The 20,673-nt window shown below is 35.8% G+C and overlaps 1 protein-coding gene across 3 annotated transcripts in view; it reads right to left on the reverse strand.

Moving 5' to 3' along the window:
* Window positions 1–15,517: 15,517 nt before the first annotated feature.
* SYCP1 (synaptonemal complex protein 1) overlaps window positions 15,518–20,673 on the reverse strand; it is a 78,637-nt gene continuing 73,481 nt past the window's right edge. For all 3 annotated transcript variants that reach the window (XM_021002453.2, XM_021002477.2, XM_021002448.2), the window contains 3 exons: window positions 18,675–18,818; window positions 17,448–17,534; window positions 15,518–17,351 (listed from right to left, as the gene is read on the reverse strand). In XM_021002453.2, coding sequence (XP_020858112.1) covers window positions 17,208–17,351; window positions 17,448–17,534; window positions 18,675–18,818 — 375 coding nt within the window. In that variant the 3' untranslated portion in view covers window positions 15,518–17,207. The remainder of the gene's footprint in view (window positions 17,352–17,447; window positions 17,535–18,674; window positions 18,819–20,673) is intronic.

Genomic DNA, 20,673 nt, shown 5'->3' on the forward strand with positions numbered 1-20,673 from the left:
ATCAGCGGTCCAGCCACACCAGCCTTCTTCCTGTTCCTTATATATGTCACTCTATCTCCCATTGTATTGGCTGTTCTCCTTACCTGGAATGCCATGCCTCCTCACTTCTGCCTCTTAGAATGCCTCCTTCCAACCTCAGCCTTTTATGAGCCCCTTAGAGGCTAGAGGGCAACTAGATGGCTCAGTGGATAGAGTGCTGGAACTGGAATCAAGAAGACCTGAGTTCAAATCTGGTCTCAGATACTTACTAGCTGTGTGACCCTAGGCAAGTCACTTAACCTCTGTTTGCCTTAATTCTCTAGAGAAGGAAATGGCAAACCAATCCAGCATCTTTGCCAAAAAAAACCGAAATGGGGTCATAAAGAGTTGATCATGACTGAAAACAACTAAATAACAACACTTGCCTAGGGTCCGTCCCCAAATTACCTTATATTTTATTTTGTATCTATTTAAATATGTTGCCTCCCACACAATTGAATGTCAGCTCCTTAAGGACTGAGGCTGTTTCATTTTTGTCTTTCTATCTCCAGTACATAGTAGAGCATCTGGAAGGTAATAAATGCTTGTTAATTGATTTATTGGTGTAAGTAGGGATAAGGGAGTAGAAACAAGAGATGTCGAAAAGTTAGAATCAAAAAGACCTGTCAATGGATATAGGTATGTGGAGTGAATGAGATTGTGAAGAGTTAAGGATGAAGATTCCAAGTAAATCTGAGTAAGTTTAAGAATGGTCAATAGAAACAGAGAAGTTAAAATGAGACATGGATTCAGAGGGAAAGATATGAGTTCTGTTTTGCATATGATCAATTTGAGATGTTTATGGTACATCTAGGTAGAAAGGTCAAGGAGGAAACTGGAGTTCATGAGAGAGATAAAGGCTGGTTCCATAGATTTTGGAGTTGTTTGTATAGATATGATAGTTGAATCCATGGAATCCAATAATATTGCTGAAAGAGAATACAGGAAGAGAAGGGGGGGAAGGATATGGATGATGAACTTGAAAAAGATTTGAAGAAGTATTAGTTTGACAGGTAAGAAAATCAGACCATTGTCACGAAAACCCTGTAGAGGAGAGAGTATCTAGAACAATGATTTCCATTTAGTTGTTTGTGAGCCCATTTGGGGTCTATGGCATGAACCACGGGTTTTGTGGTAACGGTGCCTTAAGCAGTAATTGCCCAATTATATTACAAATATATTTTTTTCTCTGACAACAAGCATGTGCATTTTTGAAACATTATAGGTTTGTTTCTGCAGTGATTCGAAACTGTCATGAACATACACACATTTTTATATGTATGCAGTGATTACATCAAATTCTGTATCTAAGTGCAACATGTTCTTACAGTTTCACAACCTGTCAACAAATTGTTTCCAAACTTGCATAAATATTTGACATTCAAGCACCAACCAATTCCAAACAGATTATCAGGTTAATGCATATATCCTCATTTGCACATTACACTAGGATAGCTCCCTCATTCTCCTCTATTACCTTGTAATTATACTTCGTTAGCCAAGTTATCATGTGACCAAGATGTTATGAATGTTTGTGTTTTGTAGCACAAATGTCAGTCTTTTTTTTTTAAAGCCATGATTGCTGGGCATGTGCATTCTAAGCCATCTTGAAATCGTCAGAGACCATCACAAATATCCTGCAGAATTTACAGCAATTTCTGTTTTCTGATTTAAATTCATTTAGTCAATTGGTACTACCTGACTTTTCTTGACCCCATTTGGAGTTTTCTTGGCAAAGATATAGTGGTTTGCCATTTCCTTCTCCAGCTCATTTGACAGATGAGGAAACTGAGGCAAACAGGGTTAAGTTGCCCAGGGTCATCCAGCTAATAAGTATCTGAGTGCAGATTTGAACTCAGGTCCTCCTGACTCTAGATAAGGTACTCTATTCACTGTTTCACCTGGTTGCCCCAATTAAAACTTCTTTCATTTATGTTATTATTCTATTTGGAAGATGCTTCAACAAACCATTTGAAAACACTGCTCAGTTTTTCAATAAGAGTTTCTGTGAGTAGCTGGTGTGCCGGTAGTAGAAAAGAATAAAGTCACCTCTGAAGAGATAAATTCTTTCGTTTAATAGTATTTTTTTTCAATTACATGTACAGGCAATTTTTAACATTCATTTAAAAAAAATTTTGAGTTCCAAATTTTCATTCTCCCTCTCTCTTACCCCTTCCCTAAAACAGTAAGCAATTTGATATAGGTTACATATGTGTAATCATATGAAACATATTTCATGTTAGTCATGTTATGAAAGAAGAAACAGATCAAAACAAAAAAAAACACAAAAAAGTAGTAATAGTATGCTTCAATCTGCATTTGGTCTCCATTGGTTCTTTCTCTGGATGCGGATAGTGTTGTGTATCATGAGTCTTTTGGAATTGCCTTGGGTCATTGTATCTCACGGAGAAGAGCTCTCATTCAAAGTTGATCATCTCACAATGTTGCTGCTACTATGTACAATGTTGAAGAGGTTATTTGTTTGCAAAGGTTAGTTCATGTATAAACATTGTTTTTAAAATGAGGCACTAGATGTACTTTAAATATGTTTATCATTTAATAGTGCACTTGTCTTTAGCCAGTTGAAAAGTAAATATTTTATTTCTTAAGTAGCTATTCATTTGTGTGTGTGTGAATTAGGTGGCTAAAATTTTCTTTAATGAATTTCTATCTGTCAACAAAGGGGCTTGTAAAATTCTCCTGCCATTCCCCACTACCTATTTGTGTTAGTTAGCATTTTTACTTCATTCTTGTTTTAAATCAAAATATAGAAATCAACTTGATGCAAAAACCAGATTTAAGATTGTGTTTGTCTGGTGTTGAGCAAAATATTGCAAACCCTTTGTTCAAATAAAAAAGTTCAACATCAAAAAGAAGTGTATATATTTATCTACTTTATATAACTATAATCATGTATTTATATATTATTTATTAAGTTTATGTTTCATAGATATATTGTATATTAAGTTTATATATTATTTCATGTTAAACATGTTCCAAGTTGTAATTTATTTTATTAGTGTTATTTATATTCAAAAAAATTTGTAAAATAAATAAATTTAATATGAAGTCTTACATATGGCTTATTTTTTTCATTCTTAGAGAATGCCCCGCATAAAATATTTATAATTATTTTATAATTAATTCCATGATTAAAATTTTCATAGGTAGAATAAAATTGCATACAATTATATAATGTCAAATTTAATTTGGTGCTTTGGGGGACAAAAGTTATCACTGTATTCATTATAAGAATTTAATGAACAAATCTAAGAGAACATTATGAGTAGCATATTAAATCACCCTGGGATTCACAGGGATTTTTTGGGGGGGAGAGGGGTGAGACAATCAGGGTTAAGTGATTTGCCCAGGATCATACAACTAGTAAGTGTCAAGTGTCTGAGGTCAAATTTGAATTCAGGTCCTCCTGACTCGAGGGCTGGTGCTCTATCAACTGTGCCACCCAGCTACCCCTACAACACATTTTTTTTAAAAGACATTTGTGGAACAGAAAATATTGGGAACTACTGATCCAAAAGAAGGAGTTTGTTAACAGTATCAAACTCTTCAGAGAAGTCAAGAATGCTGAAGAGTTTTATTTTGGTTTTTTTAAGGCCATTGAACTTAGCAATAAAGAAGTCTTTAGTTATCCTGGAAGGAGTAATTTCCACTGAGTGATGAGGTTCGAAGCCAGATTGCATATCACTGATAAGTAAGTGGCAGGTGAAAAAGTAGAAGCAACTAGCATAGATAGCTTTTTCCAGGAGTTTGACCGTGAAAGGGAGAGATATAAAATAATGTCTTGAAGGTCTGATAGTGTAGTGTGCCCTCAGGGGCTACCTTTCCAATTCAGCACTCATGGGTTTGCAGGCTGGGCTTCTAGGGTGATTATATAGTCTCAGGTTCGTGGGTACTCTGTGAATCTATAGTCCGATAGCCCAGTTGCCCAACCTGTGTTTACCTTTAATAGTATGCCAGCAGATACAATTTGCTCAAAGCAAATTTATTCATTGACTAAGATGGCATAATAAGAATAGCTACAAAATATTTCCTATGTACACTTGGGGTGCATTCCCTCACACATACACATTGCGTCTGTGAGAAGAGAAGACAGACTTTGAGAATGTCGTTAATGAGGCACAAACATAGGGAAGAACTGTAGCCAAGGCAACTCATGCTTCCAGCATGGCAGGGTCCTTGTGGCCTTTCTCTTCTCACTGTGCTCTCCTATTGCTTGCCCTGGGTTCAGCATCCCTGCTGGGTGGTCACCCCCTACATCTGCTACTCTCTGCAGTCCAACCCTTGAGTTCCAGGGCTGCATTCCCATAGAATATATAATATAGTTGGCATTCTTCCCTGCTACCAGAAGTCCCACTCCTTGAAACTGAGTCTGCCTTTAACTGTGTGTCTCTGCCACTCTCTGTTCCCTGCTGAATATGGTATGGCAAAGCTTCAGCCAGCCAATCTCCAATTGTCTTTTCAATTCCATCAAGGAAACTTCTTAATGCTTTGTAAAGGCATAACAGTGGTTGGATTCTTGGACTCCTTTATACTTCCATTTTAAAATATTAACACCTCATCTCTCAGTTACCTGCCTTTTTCTGTGATCATATCAACTGGGAGAAGAGATAGGAAATCAATCCTGCCTTTAACCGCTATTACATTAGTGTCAAGTGAAGGATTTAAAATTTTGTTTTTGTTTTTGTTTTAATTGTAACAATCCTCACAAAGACCTTGGGAATTGTTACTTCTTCACATCTTGGGAAGACAAGAAGATAATTTGGGATCAAAATTGAAGAAAGGGGTTTCTCTCAGCACGGCAAGTGGCTTTTTAGGCTCTGCAAAGAAAAATATGAGAGGACAAAGAGGAGAAGAGGAAGATATTAAAGTTAGTCCCTAGACCCATTTTATTCTACTTTTCCCCACCTTTTTACTTGAATATTTCTTATTGTTCCATGTAACTATTGGCTTCTATTTAGTTCATTCTAATTTTTAAGGAGTTTGTTTCTTGAACAAAATTTTGCCCCTCTTGTGCCAAGTTGTTAATTCTCTTTCTATTTGTTTCTTCCATAACTCTCATTTTTTTCATTTTTTTCCTCAAGCACTCTCATTCCATTTATAGAAACATTTTTAAATTCTTTTTTTAAACTCTTGCTTCCCCTCTTCCAAGAATTCTAATTGAGTTTTTGCCCAAGCTATGTTTTCTGCTGAGGCATTGCTTGCAGATTTTTTGGAGTCATTCTCTTCTGCCTTTGTGTCTTGAACATCCTTGCCAGCACAATTGCCCACAATGATGAGACTCTTTTTTGTCTGCCAATTCTTTTTTTTTTTTTTGGCAGTTGGGGTTATGTGACATGCCCAGGGTCACACAGCTAGTAAGTGTCAAGTGTTTGGTCTGAGGCCACATTTGAGCTCAGGTCCTCCTGACTTCAGGGCCGGTGCTCTATCCACTACGCCACCTAGCTGCCCCCCTGACAATTCTTCCAGCCTACTTTCTGACCTGATGTTAGGGCTGGACTCTATGGCACTTCAGGAGGGGAGGTCTAGTTGGTCCTTGTTGCTTTTGGCCAATATTGAAGGTTGTGTTATCCCAGGATCCTAAGGACAGACTGAGGAATTGCAAGCTTTGCGCTCCCAAAGTGGTCTGATCAGGGCAAAATTTCATTTCCACCTTCTTGGTCTGAGTTCTGAAAGTTCCTGACCTGAGTTTGGGTCTGTAAAAGACTAGACTGCTACTAGTCTCCACCCCTACTAGCTTCCTGGAAAACTCTGTTGACTCAGAGTGGCAGAGTTGTAGATTCTCTTTTGGTCTGGGATTCCTGCATTGGTTTTTATATGGCAGACTCAGCTAGATGCTAAAAGTAAGACCCTCCTCTTCACTTGAGGTCTGAGCCATATCGCTATTGTTACTGGCTTCTTCTTTTCTTCATACTCAACCCAGGACCTCCCTATCCTCTGGAACATATCCTGCCACAAGTCCTCTTCTCAGTCTACCCTGGATCTATGACCCAGAACTGGGCAGTGGGCAATAAAGTTGCCAGTTCACCCTTGTCCCTGTCAAGTGACCTGGTACGGATCTGGGGGTGTCCCATATGGATCTGGGATCTCCTCTTGCCTTAGTGGACAGACTATCTTTAGTTGCTGGAATGCTCCCAGCATAGTGTGCTCCTGGACCAACCCTGTCTTCAATGTCCACAGAACTTTATCCATCTCCTTTTGTCAAGCTGGATGTGACAAGTGACATGATTTTTTTCTGCATTTCTCCATCAAGATTTGGTCTGGTCCATTTTCTAGATAGGTTTGGAGGAGTTTGTGAAAGAAAGCTCACCTCACTGTTTCCTACAACTCTACCATCTCAGCCCTACCCCTATCCCCTCTGTTTCCACATAATAATTTTGATATAATCTTCCCATGGTGCCCAAACAGTTATGTCATTTATATATAGGTTAGTAAGTATATGCTTCAAAACTACAAAAAGTTACATGCAAATTTATAGCCAGTCAGTCCTTCAAATAGGTCTTTTCATATTTACCTGAGAGGAAATTTTCTCCAATTTTATTATAAGTTCCAGAGATTTTCTTTTTTTATAAAAATTTAAATTCTGAACTTAAACAAGAAAAAAGAGCATTTCTATGTACACAGCACAACACAGAAAAGAGGATTCTGTGTGGAAGCCAGAATCTCTACTTGTTTTTTTAAAAAAACCATATATATATAAAATTCTATGTGTTCCTTTCAAAATTTTCCAACTTATTTGCACTTCCTTCTGAACATTGTTCTGTTTTCCCTTGTGCATTTAAAAAAATTATAATGGCTTCTTATAGGTAACATTATTGCTAACTTTCCCTCCCCAACTTATTAACTAAATTAATAAGTTAGTTTTTAATAATTTAACTATTAAAAGCTGAAAGAGAAAAAAGTAACAACTAAACATAATCAAGCAAAACAAATATATACAGTGGTCATGTCCAAAAATGTCTTTTCCTGCACTTTATATTCATGACCTCTTTGTCAGAACATGGGTTAACAAGCTCCATTACAGCTTCTGTGGAAACAGTCATTGCATTGACCAGAGTTTTAAATTTAAGTCTTTCAAAGCTATTCTTCTTTATAGTGTTGCTGGGTCTGTGAACTGCACTCTGCCTCAGTTCATACTTCTCAGGATTCTCTGAAATTATCTTTCAACAAGCCTAATAGCTCAATAATGCTCTGTTACATTCATAGCCAATTTATTCAGCTTTTCCCCAATTGCCTAAGAGGGATACAAATACAGCAATGAAAATCTATGCAACTTTTCATAGTTTTGAAGCATACACTTACTAATCCATATATCTATGCAATCTAAAATAATTTTAAAACATTCCCTCATAGTTTTCTTTCTCTTTATCTTTTAATAACCCTATCAGAATCAGGAAGTTTGTTTTACTTGTGGCTATTCCCAACCTAATATTTTTCTCCCTTTTTATCCCTCTCACCATCCCTACTTGTTTCCCAGGTTGGGTTTGATGTATCGTTTTTCTTCTCCCCTAAAGATTTTATCAAAGATTATTTCTTTTTTTTCTCTTTTTTATTTTCCTACTTTTAGGGGAGTCCCCAAAGTCCAGGAAGTGTCTACTGGTCTCCAATCACCAGTGGTTTTGAACCAGCTATGATTATCATTTAGAACATTTTTGAGACAGTAATTGACAAAGGATTCAATGGGCTAAAGCTGGCCTGGATTTGATGTATTTCTACATCCAACTGTGTTCATGCATGCATGCATGTGTGTGTGTGTGTGTGTGTGTGTGTATTCAGATCTCCATTGTTCATTTTAAATGAGATTGAGGTTCATTTGAGGCCTACTCCCTTCATTCCTTTTGTTTACATACTTTCATATTTGTATATTTTTCTTATGCAGTTCAATTATAAGAAATGGCGAGTGCAACATCCTTTTTCTTACCTTTTATACTAATAGACCACTTTCGACTCCCCTTTCTCTTTTTCCTCCATGAGCTCTTAGAATAATACCAATCTGCCAACAGGATCACTGTTTTCCTTATTTCACTCCCTCAGTACCCTTTGAAGATTTTAAGTTGCTGTGTTCCTTCTCCTCCTATTAGAATGTTAGCACCACATCATCAAACAGCCCATTCTAAATGCTCAAATTTACCTTTCTAGCATACTCTAGGTTCATGTGTTGGTATTAAGCATAGATTTTCGTTGCTGTATTTGTATCTCAAAACCTACACAGTAGTTTGTGTAGAACAAATGTTTAATATGTTTATATCCTCCATTTGATAAAAGAAATACAGTGATGGGGGCTTAGGATCTATGGTTGTAAGTGGATGCAAACACATACCCACACCCACACATAGAACTTGGGATATCATTCTAGGGGGAGGCTCCATGGGGAGAGGTACCTGGATGTTACCTTGCTGACTTTCATTCTTTACACGCACACACACACACACACACACACACACACACACACACACACACATCACTTCTTCAACATTATTTTTATGATTTTCAATTTATTCATCATTTTACTGTGTTCTTGATTTATAACTTCTTTGAAGAAATTAAATTCATTTTCCCATGGAATTTGAAATATAGCATTTCTCAAACAATATCAATACAACTTCTGGATTTAAGTCACTCTACTGGGCAGCTAGGTGGCGCAGTGAATCAGAAAGACTCATGTTCTAGAGCTCAAATCCAGCTTCAGACATTTATTAGCTATGTGACCCCTGGCCAAGTCACTTAACCTTTCCCTGCCTCAGTTCCTCATCTATAAAATGAGCTGGCGAAAGAAACGGCAAACTACTCCATTATCTTTGCTAAGAAAACCCCAAACGGGGTTACAAAGAGTTGGACATGAATGAACAATAGTAGTATGGCACTGAGCTACTTTATTTTCCCTGTCAGGGGAAAAAAAAAACATGTTTCCCCATATATAATATAAACAAAAGTTTGCAATTTGTATAAAACCTCCTTAGACTTTTTGGTATTTTACATTTTGCATTGTATCTCATTTCTTCACACAATTTCTTGTGACACTCAATCTACTTCTTCACCCAATCTTATGGAAAAGATAGAGGATGACATAGTAAATAGACAGCATAGCTTTGAAACCTAGAGGATGTGGGTTCAAGCCTTATCTCTGTCTGTCTTACCCTAGTCAAGTCACTTAAAGCTGTCAGTGTCCCAAGCTATTCTCTTTCTAAAAAAAAATATTTTATTTTTATTATGAATTTGAAAAACATCAATAAACATGAATAATTCCATAGAACAACAAAAAAAGAAGATTGCATGTGACACTGAGTTTCTGTTATGTTAGATTTTTTAAAAATATAAGTTAAATTTAACGTAATTATAAACTATGGAATCAATAGATTAATATAATTCTATAATAACTGCTATTTAATTAATATTTTACTATTTAATGTAGTAATTACTATTACTATTTAACATAATAATTTACCACCACTAAATAAAACAAGCATTTCCCTATACAAAACAGCAGAAAAAGAGGATTGAACACAAAATGTGGTAACATACAACTATGTAACAAAGTCCTGGGTGGCTAGTGTGTAATAAGGGTTTACACATAAATATAAAGGCATTCCATCACCTTTGAAGAAAGTGGATTTCCACCTTTATGGGGAGTAGGAGGACAGAAGTAACTGGGCACTCTTGCCCTCATTCTTCTATTTTCAAGAAGATTAACAGATTTGAATTACATTTATAAATTGCACAGTAGATATTTGAAGTTTAGGACAGCAATTCTTTTATTTTATTTTTATTTTTAATTAATTTATTTTTAGTTTTCAACAATCACTTCCATACACTTCTGAATTTACAATTTTTCTCCTCTTCCCTCCCCACCTCTTTTCCCAAGACAGCATGCAATTTGATATAGGCTCTACATATACATTCCTATTAAACATATTTTCACATTAGTCATGTTGTAAGGAAGAATTAGAATCAATAGGAGGAACCACAAGAAAGAAGAAACAAAACAGAAGGGAAAAAAAGAGCAAATAGTATGCTTTGATCTACATTCAAATTCTTTCTCTGTATATGGATAGCATTTTTCATCATGAGTTTGGAGAGCCTTGCATTGCTGAGAAGGGCTAAGTCTATCAAAGTTAGTCATCGCACAACATGACTGCTACTATGTACAATGTCCTCCTGGTTCTGCTCACTTCACTCAGCATCAGACCACACAAGTCTTTCCAGGCTTTTCTGAAGTCTGCCTGCTCATCATTTCTTATAGCACAATAGTATTCCATTACATTCATATGCCACAACTTGTTCAGCCACTCTCCAGTTGATGGGTATCCCCTCAACTTCCAATTCTTTGTCACCACGAAAAGAGCTGCTATAAATATTTTTGTATATGTGGGTCCTTCTCCCATTTTTATGATCTCTTTGGGATACAGCTCTAGAAGTAAAATTGCTGGGTCAAGGAGTATGCACATTTTTATAGCCCTTTGGGCATAGTTCCAAATTGCTCTCCAAAATGGTTGGATCAGTTCACAACTCCACCAGCAATGTGTTCTGGTTTTCTCACATCTCCAACATGTATCATTTTCCTGTTTTGTCATGTTGGCTAATCTGATAGGTGTGATATGATACCTCAGAGTTGTTTTGATTTGCATTTCTCTAATCAAGAGTGATTTAGAGCATTTTTTCATATGACTATGGATGGCTTTAATTTCTTCATCTGAGAACTGTCCATGTCCCTTGACCATTTATCAGTTGGGGAATGGCTTGTATTCTTATAAATTTGACTTAGTTCTCTATGTATTTTAGAAATGAGGCCCTTATCAGAGAGACTGGTTGTAAAAATTATTTCCCAGTTTTCTGCTTCCCTCCTAATCTTAGTTGCATTGGCTTTCTGCAAAAACTTTTCAATTTTATGTAATCAAAATTATCTATTTTGCATTTCATAATGTTCTCTATCTCCAGTTTGATCATAAATTCTTCTGTTCTCCATAAATCTGACAGATGAACTATTCCTTGCTCTCCCAGTTTGCTTACGGTATCAGCCTTTATACCTCAGTCATGAACCCATTTTAACTTTATTTTGGTATGTGGTATAAGATTTTGGTCTATGCCTAGTTTCTGACAACTCTTTTCCAGTTTTCCCAGAAGTTTTTGTCAAACAGTGAGTTCTTATCCCAGAATCAGGGGTCTTTGGGTTTATCAAACAGTAGATTACTATAGTCATTGACGACTGTGTCTTATGTACCTAACCTATTCCACTGATCCACCACTCTATTTCTTAGCCAGTACCAAGTAGTTTTGATGATTGCTACTTTATAATACAATTTAAGATCTGAAACATTTAGGCCACTTTCCCTAGCATTCCTTTTCATTAGTTCCCTGGATATTCTGGACCTTTCATTCTTTCAAATGAATCTTGTTATTATTTTTTCTAGCTCTATAAAATAATTTTTGGTAGTTTCATTGGTATGGCACTGAATAAGTAAATTAGCTTAGGTAGAATTGTCATTTTTATTTAGCTCAGCCTACCCATGAGCAACTGATGTTTTTACAATTATTTAGATCTGACATTATTTGTGTGAAAAGTGTTTTGTAATTGTGTTCATATAGTTCCTGGGTTTGTTTCGGTATGTAGACTCCTAAATATTTTATAATGTCTACAGTAAGTTTAAATGGAATTTCTCTTTCTATCTCTTGCTGTTGGGCTTTGTTGGTAATATATAGAAATGCTGATGATTTATGTGGGTTTATTTTATAGCCTGCAACTTTGCTAAAGTTGTTATTATTTCAAGTAGTTTTTCACTTGATTCTCTCATATCATCTGCAAAGAGTGATAGCTTTGTTTCTTCTTTGCCTATTCTAATTCCTTCAATTTCTTTAGGGAAGCAATTCTTTTGGGGGTCAGGATAAAAGCCACTTTCCTTGGTTACTAGGATTAGTTCTGCCCCAGACTTGGAGAATAACAGTTAAAATAATCTAGCTTCTCCTTCCCAACAAGGATTATTTTATAAAGGACAATCACCAGAAAGCGAGCAAACGCACATCAGTGCAAGCAAGAATCCATGCAGATTAATTTAGGTGAGATTAGAAGGCTCTGATTTTACTAAAAGATCGAGAAATTAAGACAATAACCACTCACATTTATATAGAGAACTTTCTTCATAAAAACCCCATGAAGTGGATAGTAAAACAGCATTATTATAGACATTTTACAGATGTGGAAACTGCTGAAGCACAAGGTTTAGATGCCTTACCTATGATCACAGACTTGAACTTCAATTTTCTGACTTCAGTGCTCTTTCCATTATGTAACATTGCCTCCTACTAGTCATAAAGTTTGTTCTGGGCTTGGTTGTCAAAGAACAGATTGTTCTAGTCAATACGGAAGAGTTAGGAATGGTTTGTACATATATGTATATGTATATGTGTGTATGTATGTATATGTGTGTGTGTGTGTGTATATATATATATATATACACACATATATCCTCCCTCTCTCTATGTGTGTGCATATATGTATATGTGTGTAAATGTGTGTGTGTGATAGGGTCATAGATCAAGACCTGGAAAGGACCTTGAAGTCCTTTCTCAGTCCAATCTTCTCAGTTTGCAATTAAGGAAACTGAGGCCCAGGAAGGAAGTTAAGTAACTTGTCCACACAGACAGCATCAGACAGTATTTGACCCTGGTTCCCTCACTCCAGAGCCAATGCTGGATCAAAGGATTTAAAATTAAAAGGAACTTTAGAGATCATAGAACCATGGATGTGGAGCTGGAAGAAAGCTTCAAAGACAGCTAGCCCACCCCTCCATTTTACAGATGAGAAAAAAATTTAACCCTAGAGGGGTTAAATATTTGTCCAAAGTCATACAAGTAGTAAGTAGCACAAATGGGATTTGAATTTAGATCTATTGACACCAAATCCAGGGCTTTTCCTACTATTCTACACTGAATTAATTGATCTTAGAAACCTAGATGACTTCAACTAATTTTATTTTAATAAAAATATTTTAAATGTACCATTTTATATACTAATATTCCATAATCAGGACTACTAATTATTCAGTACCTCAAGCTATTATTCTATAGCTCTCCTTTTTTTTTCAGTGCCTAGTTCCAAAAGTCTCCACACCAGTGGTGTATGACTCAAAAAGAATGGGTCTATTAATGCATACATAAGGTTGCCTATGGGCTACATATCAACTTAGCGTTAAGATGTGATGTTATCTATATTTGATTATGTTTTTATTTATTTTGTTAAATATTTCTGAGATACATTTTAATCTGGTTTGGGCCAGAGTGTTTGACATCTCACCACTCTATTCCTGATGCCTCCACTTCCTCACCACTCAATCTTTTCTCAACCCCTTAGAATCTTATTTCTAACCCAACCACCTTACTGAAGCTGTTCTCTCCAAAGTCACCAATATTCTAACTGCTAGTCCAATAGCTTTTTTTGTAAACTTCTATCTCTTTGTCCTCTGCAGCACTTCATGGTCACCACTTACTTCTCCTATATACTCTTTCTGCCCCTGGTTTCCATAACATTACTATCTCCTGCTTCTCCTACATAAATGATTGTTCCCCTTTATTTCCTTTTGCTGGTTCATCATAACCCATCCACTAAGCATGAGTGTCTTTCCAAGGTTCTGCCTAGAGCCTCTACTGCCTCCATACTCTCATTGATTTCATCAGCTCCCACAGCTTTAATTATCATCTCTGCAGAAATGACTTCTAAATACATAGTAATCTCTAATCTCTCTTCTGAGCTCTAGTCCTTCATCACCAAGTTCCTACTGGACATCTCCATCTAAATACACCCTCAGCAACTCAAACTCAAAATGTCCCTCTAATCTAACCCAGTCCTTCCTCTAAACTTCCCTACCATTCTCTCAGTCACCCAGGTTCATAGCTTTGGAATAATCCTTTATGCTTCCCTCCCCATCCTTATACCCCCATATTGAATGAGTTGTCATATCTTGTTGATTCTGCCATAACATCCCTTGCATGTCCCCTTTTCTCCATATACAAGCCACTACCCTAATTTAGAACCTCAACAATTTCACCTGGCATATTATCATAGCCTCTTAATCTCCCTGATTCCTATTTCTCTCATTCTCAGTCTATCCTCCACAGAGCTACCAAAAATCATAGGTCTGACCATATCATTCCCCTTCTAAAAACTTTTCAATAAGCCCCTATTACCTTCCAATCAGTTTTTCCAGTCTTATTTCACATTGTTCCCTTTTGGATATTCCACATTCCAGCCAAACTGGGAAACTAGTTTTTGCTGAATTCAACATTCTTTCTCCCATCTTCATGTATTTTCACAAGCTATCCCCATGCCCATCCCACATCCAAACCTTTAAGCCTTGGATGCACTTTCTCTCAAAATTTTTGCCTGCCTGTCTTCAAACTTCAAATCAGATACCACCTCCTCTTTGAAGCCTTCCTTAATCCTTCTAGCTGTTAATGCTCTTTCCCTCCTCTCCTCAAATTACCTTTATTTACTGATCTGTATACATGTTTTATATTCCACTCCTACAGAACATAAATTCATTATGAGTAAGGATTGTTTTGTCTTTGTATCCCTAGCATCTAGCAGTGTCTTGAACTTTGTTTTGTCTGTACCTACGATTTTATCAGTGTAGGGATTTCCCAGTGAGTGAAGTCTTTTTACCTATGCAGATCAGCATCTGTTCTACAACTGTAGACTTAGAGTTGCCTAGGGGCACTGAGAGTTAGGCCAATAGTCACTAAATATTTATTAAACTGTTTCTATGTAACAGGCATAGTGCTTAGCAAAGGGATAAAAATAAGAAAAATATAGTCCTTTCTCAAAGAGGTTGAAGTCTAATGGGGGAAGACATCATGCAAAAGGAAGTTAAGAAGGGAGAGGAGAGGGGGGACCACTGGAGGGTAACTATCACAGGGACATTATGTTCATGAAGTCAAAACCAAGCAGCAGATGAAGAAGGTTAAGTGACTTGGCCAGTGTCATATGATACAGCCAGCATGCATCAGAGACAGGACTTGAATCCAAGTGGTCCTGACACAGACTCTGGTATGACCACACTGCCTCTTTGTGTTGAATATAATAGAAGTTAATGTTTGATGAGGGACAGCTAAGTGGCACAGAGGATAGAAAGCCAGTCCTGAAGTCAGAAAGACTCCTCTTCCTGAGTTCAAATCTGGCCTCACACACTTACTAATTGTGTGACCCTGGACAAGTCACTTAACCTTGTTATTTGCCTGTTTCCTCATCCGTAAAATGAGCTGGAGAAGGAAATAGCAAACCACTCCAGTATCTCTACAAAAACAAACAAACAAACAACAACAGCAACAACAACAACAACAGACAAGTGGGGTCAATAAAGAGTTGGACATGACTGAAAATGAATACACAAAAATGTTTGATGAATTCAAACTGAATTGAAATGAACAAAATACTCTTTCAGAAACAAAAGGCAACAAAGTCAGAAACCAGAATATTAGCCAATTACTGTCAGTCAATAAACATTTATTAGGTGCCTACTACATGCCAAGAATTGTCTTCAGCACTGGGAAATCGAAGAAAGATAAGGCAGTCCCTGCTCTCAAGGAGCTCACAATCTAATGCAGGAGACAACACTCCAACAACTATGTACTAACAAGCTCTATACAGGACAAATTAGAAATAATGAACAGAAAGAAAGCATCAGAAATAAGGGGGATCAGGAAAGCTGTTCTGTAAAAGGTGGGATTTACACTGGGACCTGAAGAAAAGCTAGGAGTTTAAACCTGAGGAGGAAAGCCTGAGGAGGGAAAGCGTTCCAAACATGGGGATGGCCAGGAAAAATGCCTAGAGCCTGGAGAAGGATGGAGTTTAGTGGATCTTAGATATCAAGGAGGGTTGTAAGGTGTAAGAAGACTAGAAAGCCAGAGGAAGGGCGCAGGTTACCAGGGCTTTGAACGCTTAACCATAAGAGTTTATATTTGATCCTGGAGGTGATAAGGAGCTACTACATTTTACTGAGGTGGGAGGGTAACATAGTCATATATGTCCTTTAGAAAAATTACTGACAGTTTAATGGAAAATGGACTAGAGTAGGGAGAGATTTGTAGCAGGGAGCCCAACTAGCAGACTGTTGCAGTAGTACAAGTTTTAGGTGCTGAGAGCCTGCAGCAGGATAGTAGTGTAAAAGGAAGGCAAGGGGACACATGCCAGAGATATTATGAAAGTAAAATTGACAGGCTTTATCAATAGATTGAATATGGGAAGTGAGTGAGAGTGAGGAGTGGAGGATGACACCTTCATTGTGAGCCTGGGGTACTGGCATGATGGTGGTGCCCTGAAAAGTAGTAGGTGCCCTCAACAGATAATGATTTCAGTTTTGGTCACATTGCATTCAAGATGTTTAGGACATCTAGTCTGAGATATCTAATAGGCAGTTAAAGACAGGAACTAGAGATCAGCAGAGAGATTAGGGCTGGGAAAGTAGATTTGAGAATCATTAGTATAGAGATGATACTTGAATTCATGGAAGCTGATGAGATCATTAAGTGAAATAGCACAGAGGGAAAAGAGAATTCAGAATCCTTGCATATACACAAAATTCTCTCAGAAATATCTAAAAATAAAAATTATTATATGAAAGATTTTTGTGTATATAATTATATAGAGATTATTTATGTGAGAGATTTTTGTACATGACAAAATAATATTTCAATAACTAACTTTGTACTAATGTGTCAAAGCTTTAACCAGAATGCTATTCTCAAAAGGGTTAGATTAACTGTTTGGCTGACCTCACCAGGCCAATAAGAACTATTTATTTATGGCCAAAATGGTTTCATAGTGGAGCTTAAAAATAAATGCTGTTTGAAACAAAAATCAACAGTAAATTTCAGTTAACAATCTTCTTTAAAAACATTTAGCAATGATAATCTGAATCAAGATAATAGCAATAGCATTCAACAACTTCACTACAGTTATAACTTTTCAAGTAACATGCAATTATTTACATTTGAGCCTAAAATATAGCAGAGGAAAATTAAAGAAATGAATCCTTTATGCAAATGCAAAATAAACTTAAAACTATTTCTAGAAAACCTACAGCCTAAATAGAAAATTATAAACTATCAAAAAAAGAAGAATAAAATCTATGGTAACAAATTTTATGTTATTACACCACTTAATTCAACTATGTAACTAAATTTTAAGTAAATAACTTTTCTGCTTCCTTTATTTTTTTTTTCCTGTCCATTTTAGAAACTGCAGCCCAGCCACCTTCTCGCATTTTTCTCATAGCTGCAAATTTCAATGCTGATCCTGGAGTTGTTAAGGATAAAGGTCTGTGATTCTAGAACAAAAATAAAATCACAAATATGTTTCTGTTTGATGAATGATAAGTCCAACTTTTAAAATCTGGTTTCTGAATTAAAACCCATAATTTTACCTTCTTTGGTGTTGTGACACTTTGATAAGAAGCTTGAGGATAACCCTTGTGTAGTTTTTGAAATGCGTCTTCATCTGAAACCATGCTCTTAAACAAAAGATAATGAAATAGAAATCAAAATTTCAAAAATGTTTCCTTTTTTGTGCTATCATAATCAGTATTAAATTTATTATATTATATTCTTAAAATTCTATTATATATTCACCTCAGAGATAATCTAGTTTAAAAACCCTCAAACCATAAATCTCATATTTTTAACACTTAAAGTTTGAATCTTATTCAATATATTCTAGAGAAGGTTGTATAACATAGATAAAACTGCATTATGTTTTATATTTCAGAAATATAGTCCATCAAAAATTGAGATAAATTATAACATAAGACTAAAACCATCAAAATGGGGGTACCTAAGCTGCTTTCCTGCATTATTCAAAACTTCTATATAATCAGCAAATCCCTCCTCCTTCCTTTTGGTCACAGAAAAAGAGTTATTCCTACTAATTAAAGCTAATCTCGCAATCTTTCCTTTTTTTCTTTTTCCCATTGCATTTTAAGGTTTACAAAGCACTTAAAAATTGTTCTGAATTTAACAAACACCGAATAAAACTAGCATTTCCATTTACAGATTAGAACAAGAAAAGATTTCACATGAAAATGGGAGTTTCCATTACATATAGCTTGTTTTTCCTTATATGCAGCTAGGTGGTACAGTGGATAGAGCACTGGGCTTGGAAGATCTGCGTTAAAATCTGGCCTCAGATACTTACTAGCTGTGTGATCTTAGGCAAATCCCTTAACCTCTATTTGCCTCACTTCCATCATATCCTTTAAGAAACCTTATTTAATTTCTGACATATGCATGGGAACTATCTGTTCAAAGAGTGCTGCGTTTTGTTCTACTAAACGCTTATTGGTGTCCTTCCCAAAATGTAGCTATCAGAATTAAATTACTCTAGATATAGTCCAACCAGGATGAGATTCCAAAGAATTGCCACCTTTCTTATTCTGACACCATGCATCAATTGATGCAGTTTATATCAGTTTTTTTAGCTGCCATGTTGCATTTTTAATTCATATTAAATCTGTATAATAAAGAGGTACATTATACCAAGATCCAACTGACTTTCAATATAATAATGATAGCTGTGTTATTAATAATGCTATAAATGCAAATAATTTTTTTAAAAATGCAGTACAAGAAATCCCATATCTTAGTAATATGTTTACCAAAAGGTCAATGTGATCTGAAGTATCTGAATTTGTATCAAATTCAAATAGCATTTTTCTTTTTCTAATTGTTCCTTCCTTGTATGGATTCTTCTTTTCACTCTGCAGTATTTTCATTTTTGTTGGTGTCTTCACAGTGTATGCCTTTACATAAGAAATGAAAAAATTACAATGATAAGTATATATATATATAACATGATAAGATTAAAATAACTTTTCCCAAAGGCAGTTTTTGTTCTCTGGTAATTAAAAAGTCTCTGTGCAAATATTTACCTAAAAAAAGAATTTATAGACAAAAATTTTCTCTTGATATATCTAGCAATGCAAGTTTTGAAAACTTCCTAGAAAAAGTTATCTTTCAATTAAGAAATATGGACTAAAAAACTTTAAAATTAACATGAAGTCATCATTGTAAAGAAGGAATCAGTGTGAATCTAATAACCACATTAAATATAAAAGGGAATTTTCAGGATATGAACCAGAAAGTGACAGTGAATACTGCCATGGGATGAAAAAATCAACTTCATCATATATTTTCTTTCTAAATTTTGCGAGGTAAGGATCTAGTCTTCAGTATTATGTAATGAATTCAAATATTAGGAAATATGGAAACTATTATCTTCATATATTAAAGAATCAATGTGCTTCCCTCAGGACTTAACATATCCAGAAAAATAGATTAAGCAGAGAATAACAATACATTACCAAATGTTTCTCTAGTGATCTGAAAAGTATAAAAACTAGAATTACTTTCAAGAAAAGATTTAGGTACTGGTTTATCATAGTATAAAGGTGAGACTCCTTCTTTAATCCAATCAATCAACTTAATGAAGTTTTAAATGTGTTATCAGATTGTTTGTTCCCTGTGATCTCTTTAAGTCAAAAAAGAAAATGATACGACTGCCCCAGAGGATCAATTGCACTTACTGAACCTATTCATAAAATAGTTCTTCAATGAACTCAATCCAGAGGAGTCTATTCCAGAAGTGAAAGATTTTACTCTTCTTCCACTAACCATATCTATCATTGGAGAGAAGGGACCAAAAGAAGACAACACAACCAGACCTGAGCAGAGATATACCAAGGACAAACACAGACAAATACAAATGCTGAAAGACAACTATCCAAGGGACAAAGCAGCTTTAAAGCTTGTGATCCCTTGAACCAGAAAAAAAAAAAAGACAACTTTGGAATCAAGAAAGTACTTCCAGTAATCAGGAATTATTAATTTATCCTTTGACATCATGGGTTGCCTTATGACAACAAGTGTGCCTCACTATCACCGCACTAAATTTAAATCCAATCTTCCTATGACTTTTGTGGTTACTTGTGAGAGAGTGTGCCCCCGGCTTTTTGGGGGCAATGTTTTGTGCCATCCAATTTTACTGTACTACTTTAGTAAATGTCATTTTCTAAAAGCTAATTAATCCTGGCTGATAATTAATGAGGAACCTACCATATCGAGGCACGTACACAACAAAATTAGAGGAACCCAGCCTCTCAGGATTATTCCTAGGATCCTAAGGGGAGAAGTAACATTCAATGCCCTCTGGGAAGCTAACTTTCCAGCAGTTGGGAGAACTGCGTGTTGGGGGAGGGGAGAGTTCTACAGTAGTTTATTATGTAATATATAATACATATTTAATGATTCAAAAAATTTAAAGTGAGCAACAGTTTTATTATACTTCAATTTCTGACCTTAAAACTATGCAATATGTTTTATATATAGAAGTACCTTATTTTAATATACTCATCATTTCCAAACAATACCATATTGACCCCAAATACAAAATAAGAGTTATTAAAGAAAATTAAAATGGTCAAGTAAGACTTGCTATCTACTATTGCATGAATTGTGAGCATATGGAGGATTCCATAGTAGACAAGCAGCTAGCTCCTTCTAAGACAAGTGACACCTCAGTAACAGATACTGCTTCTTCGTCAACTACTACTGCATACCTTTGATAAATGGTGGATCTCAAAAAGTCCAAGAAATAAT

Source organism: Phascolarctos cinereus, unplaced genomic scaffold, assembly GCF_003287225.1.
Source record: "Phascolarctos cinereus isolate Bilbo 61053 unplaced genomic scaffold, phaCin_HiC Scaffold_5;HRSCAF=322, whole genome shotgun sequence".
Taxonomy (NCBI): Eukaryota; Metazoa; Chordata; class Mammalia; order Diprotodontia; family Phascolarctidae; genus Phascolarctos; species Phascolarctos cinereus.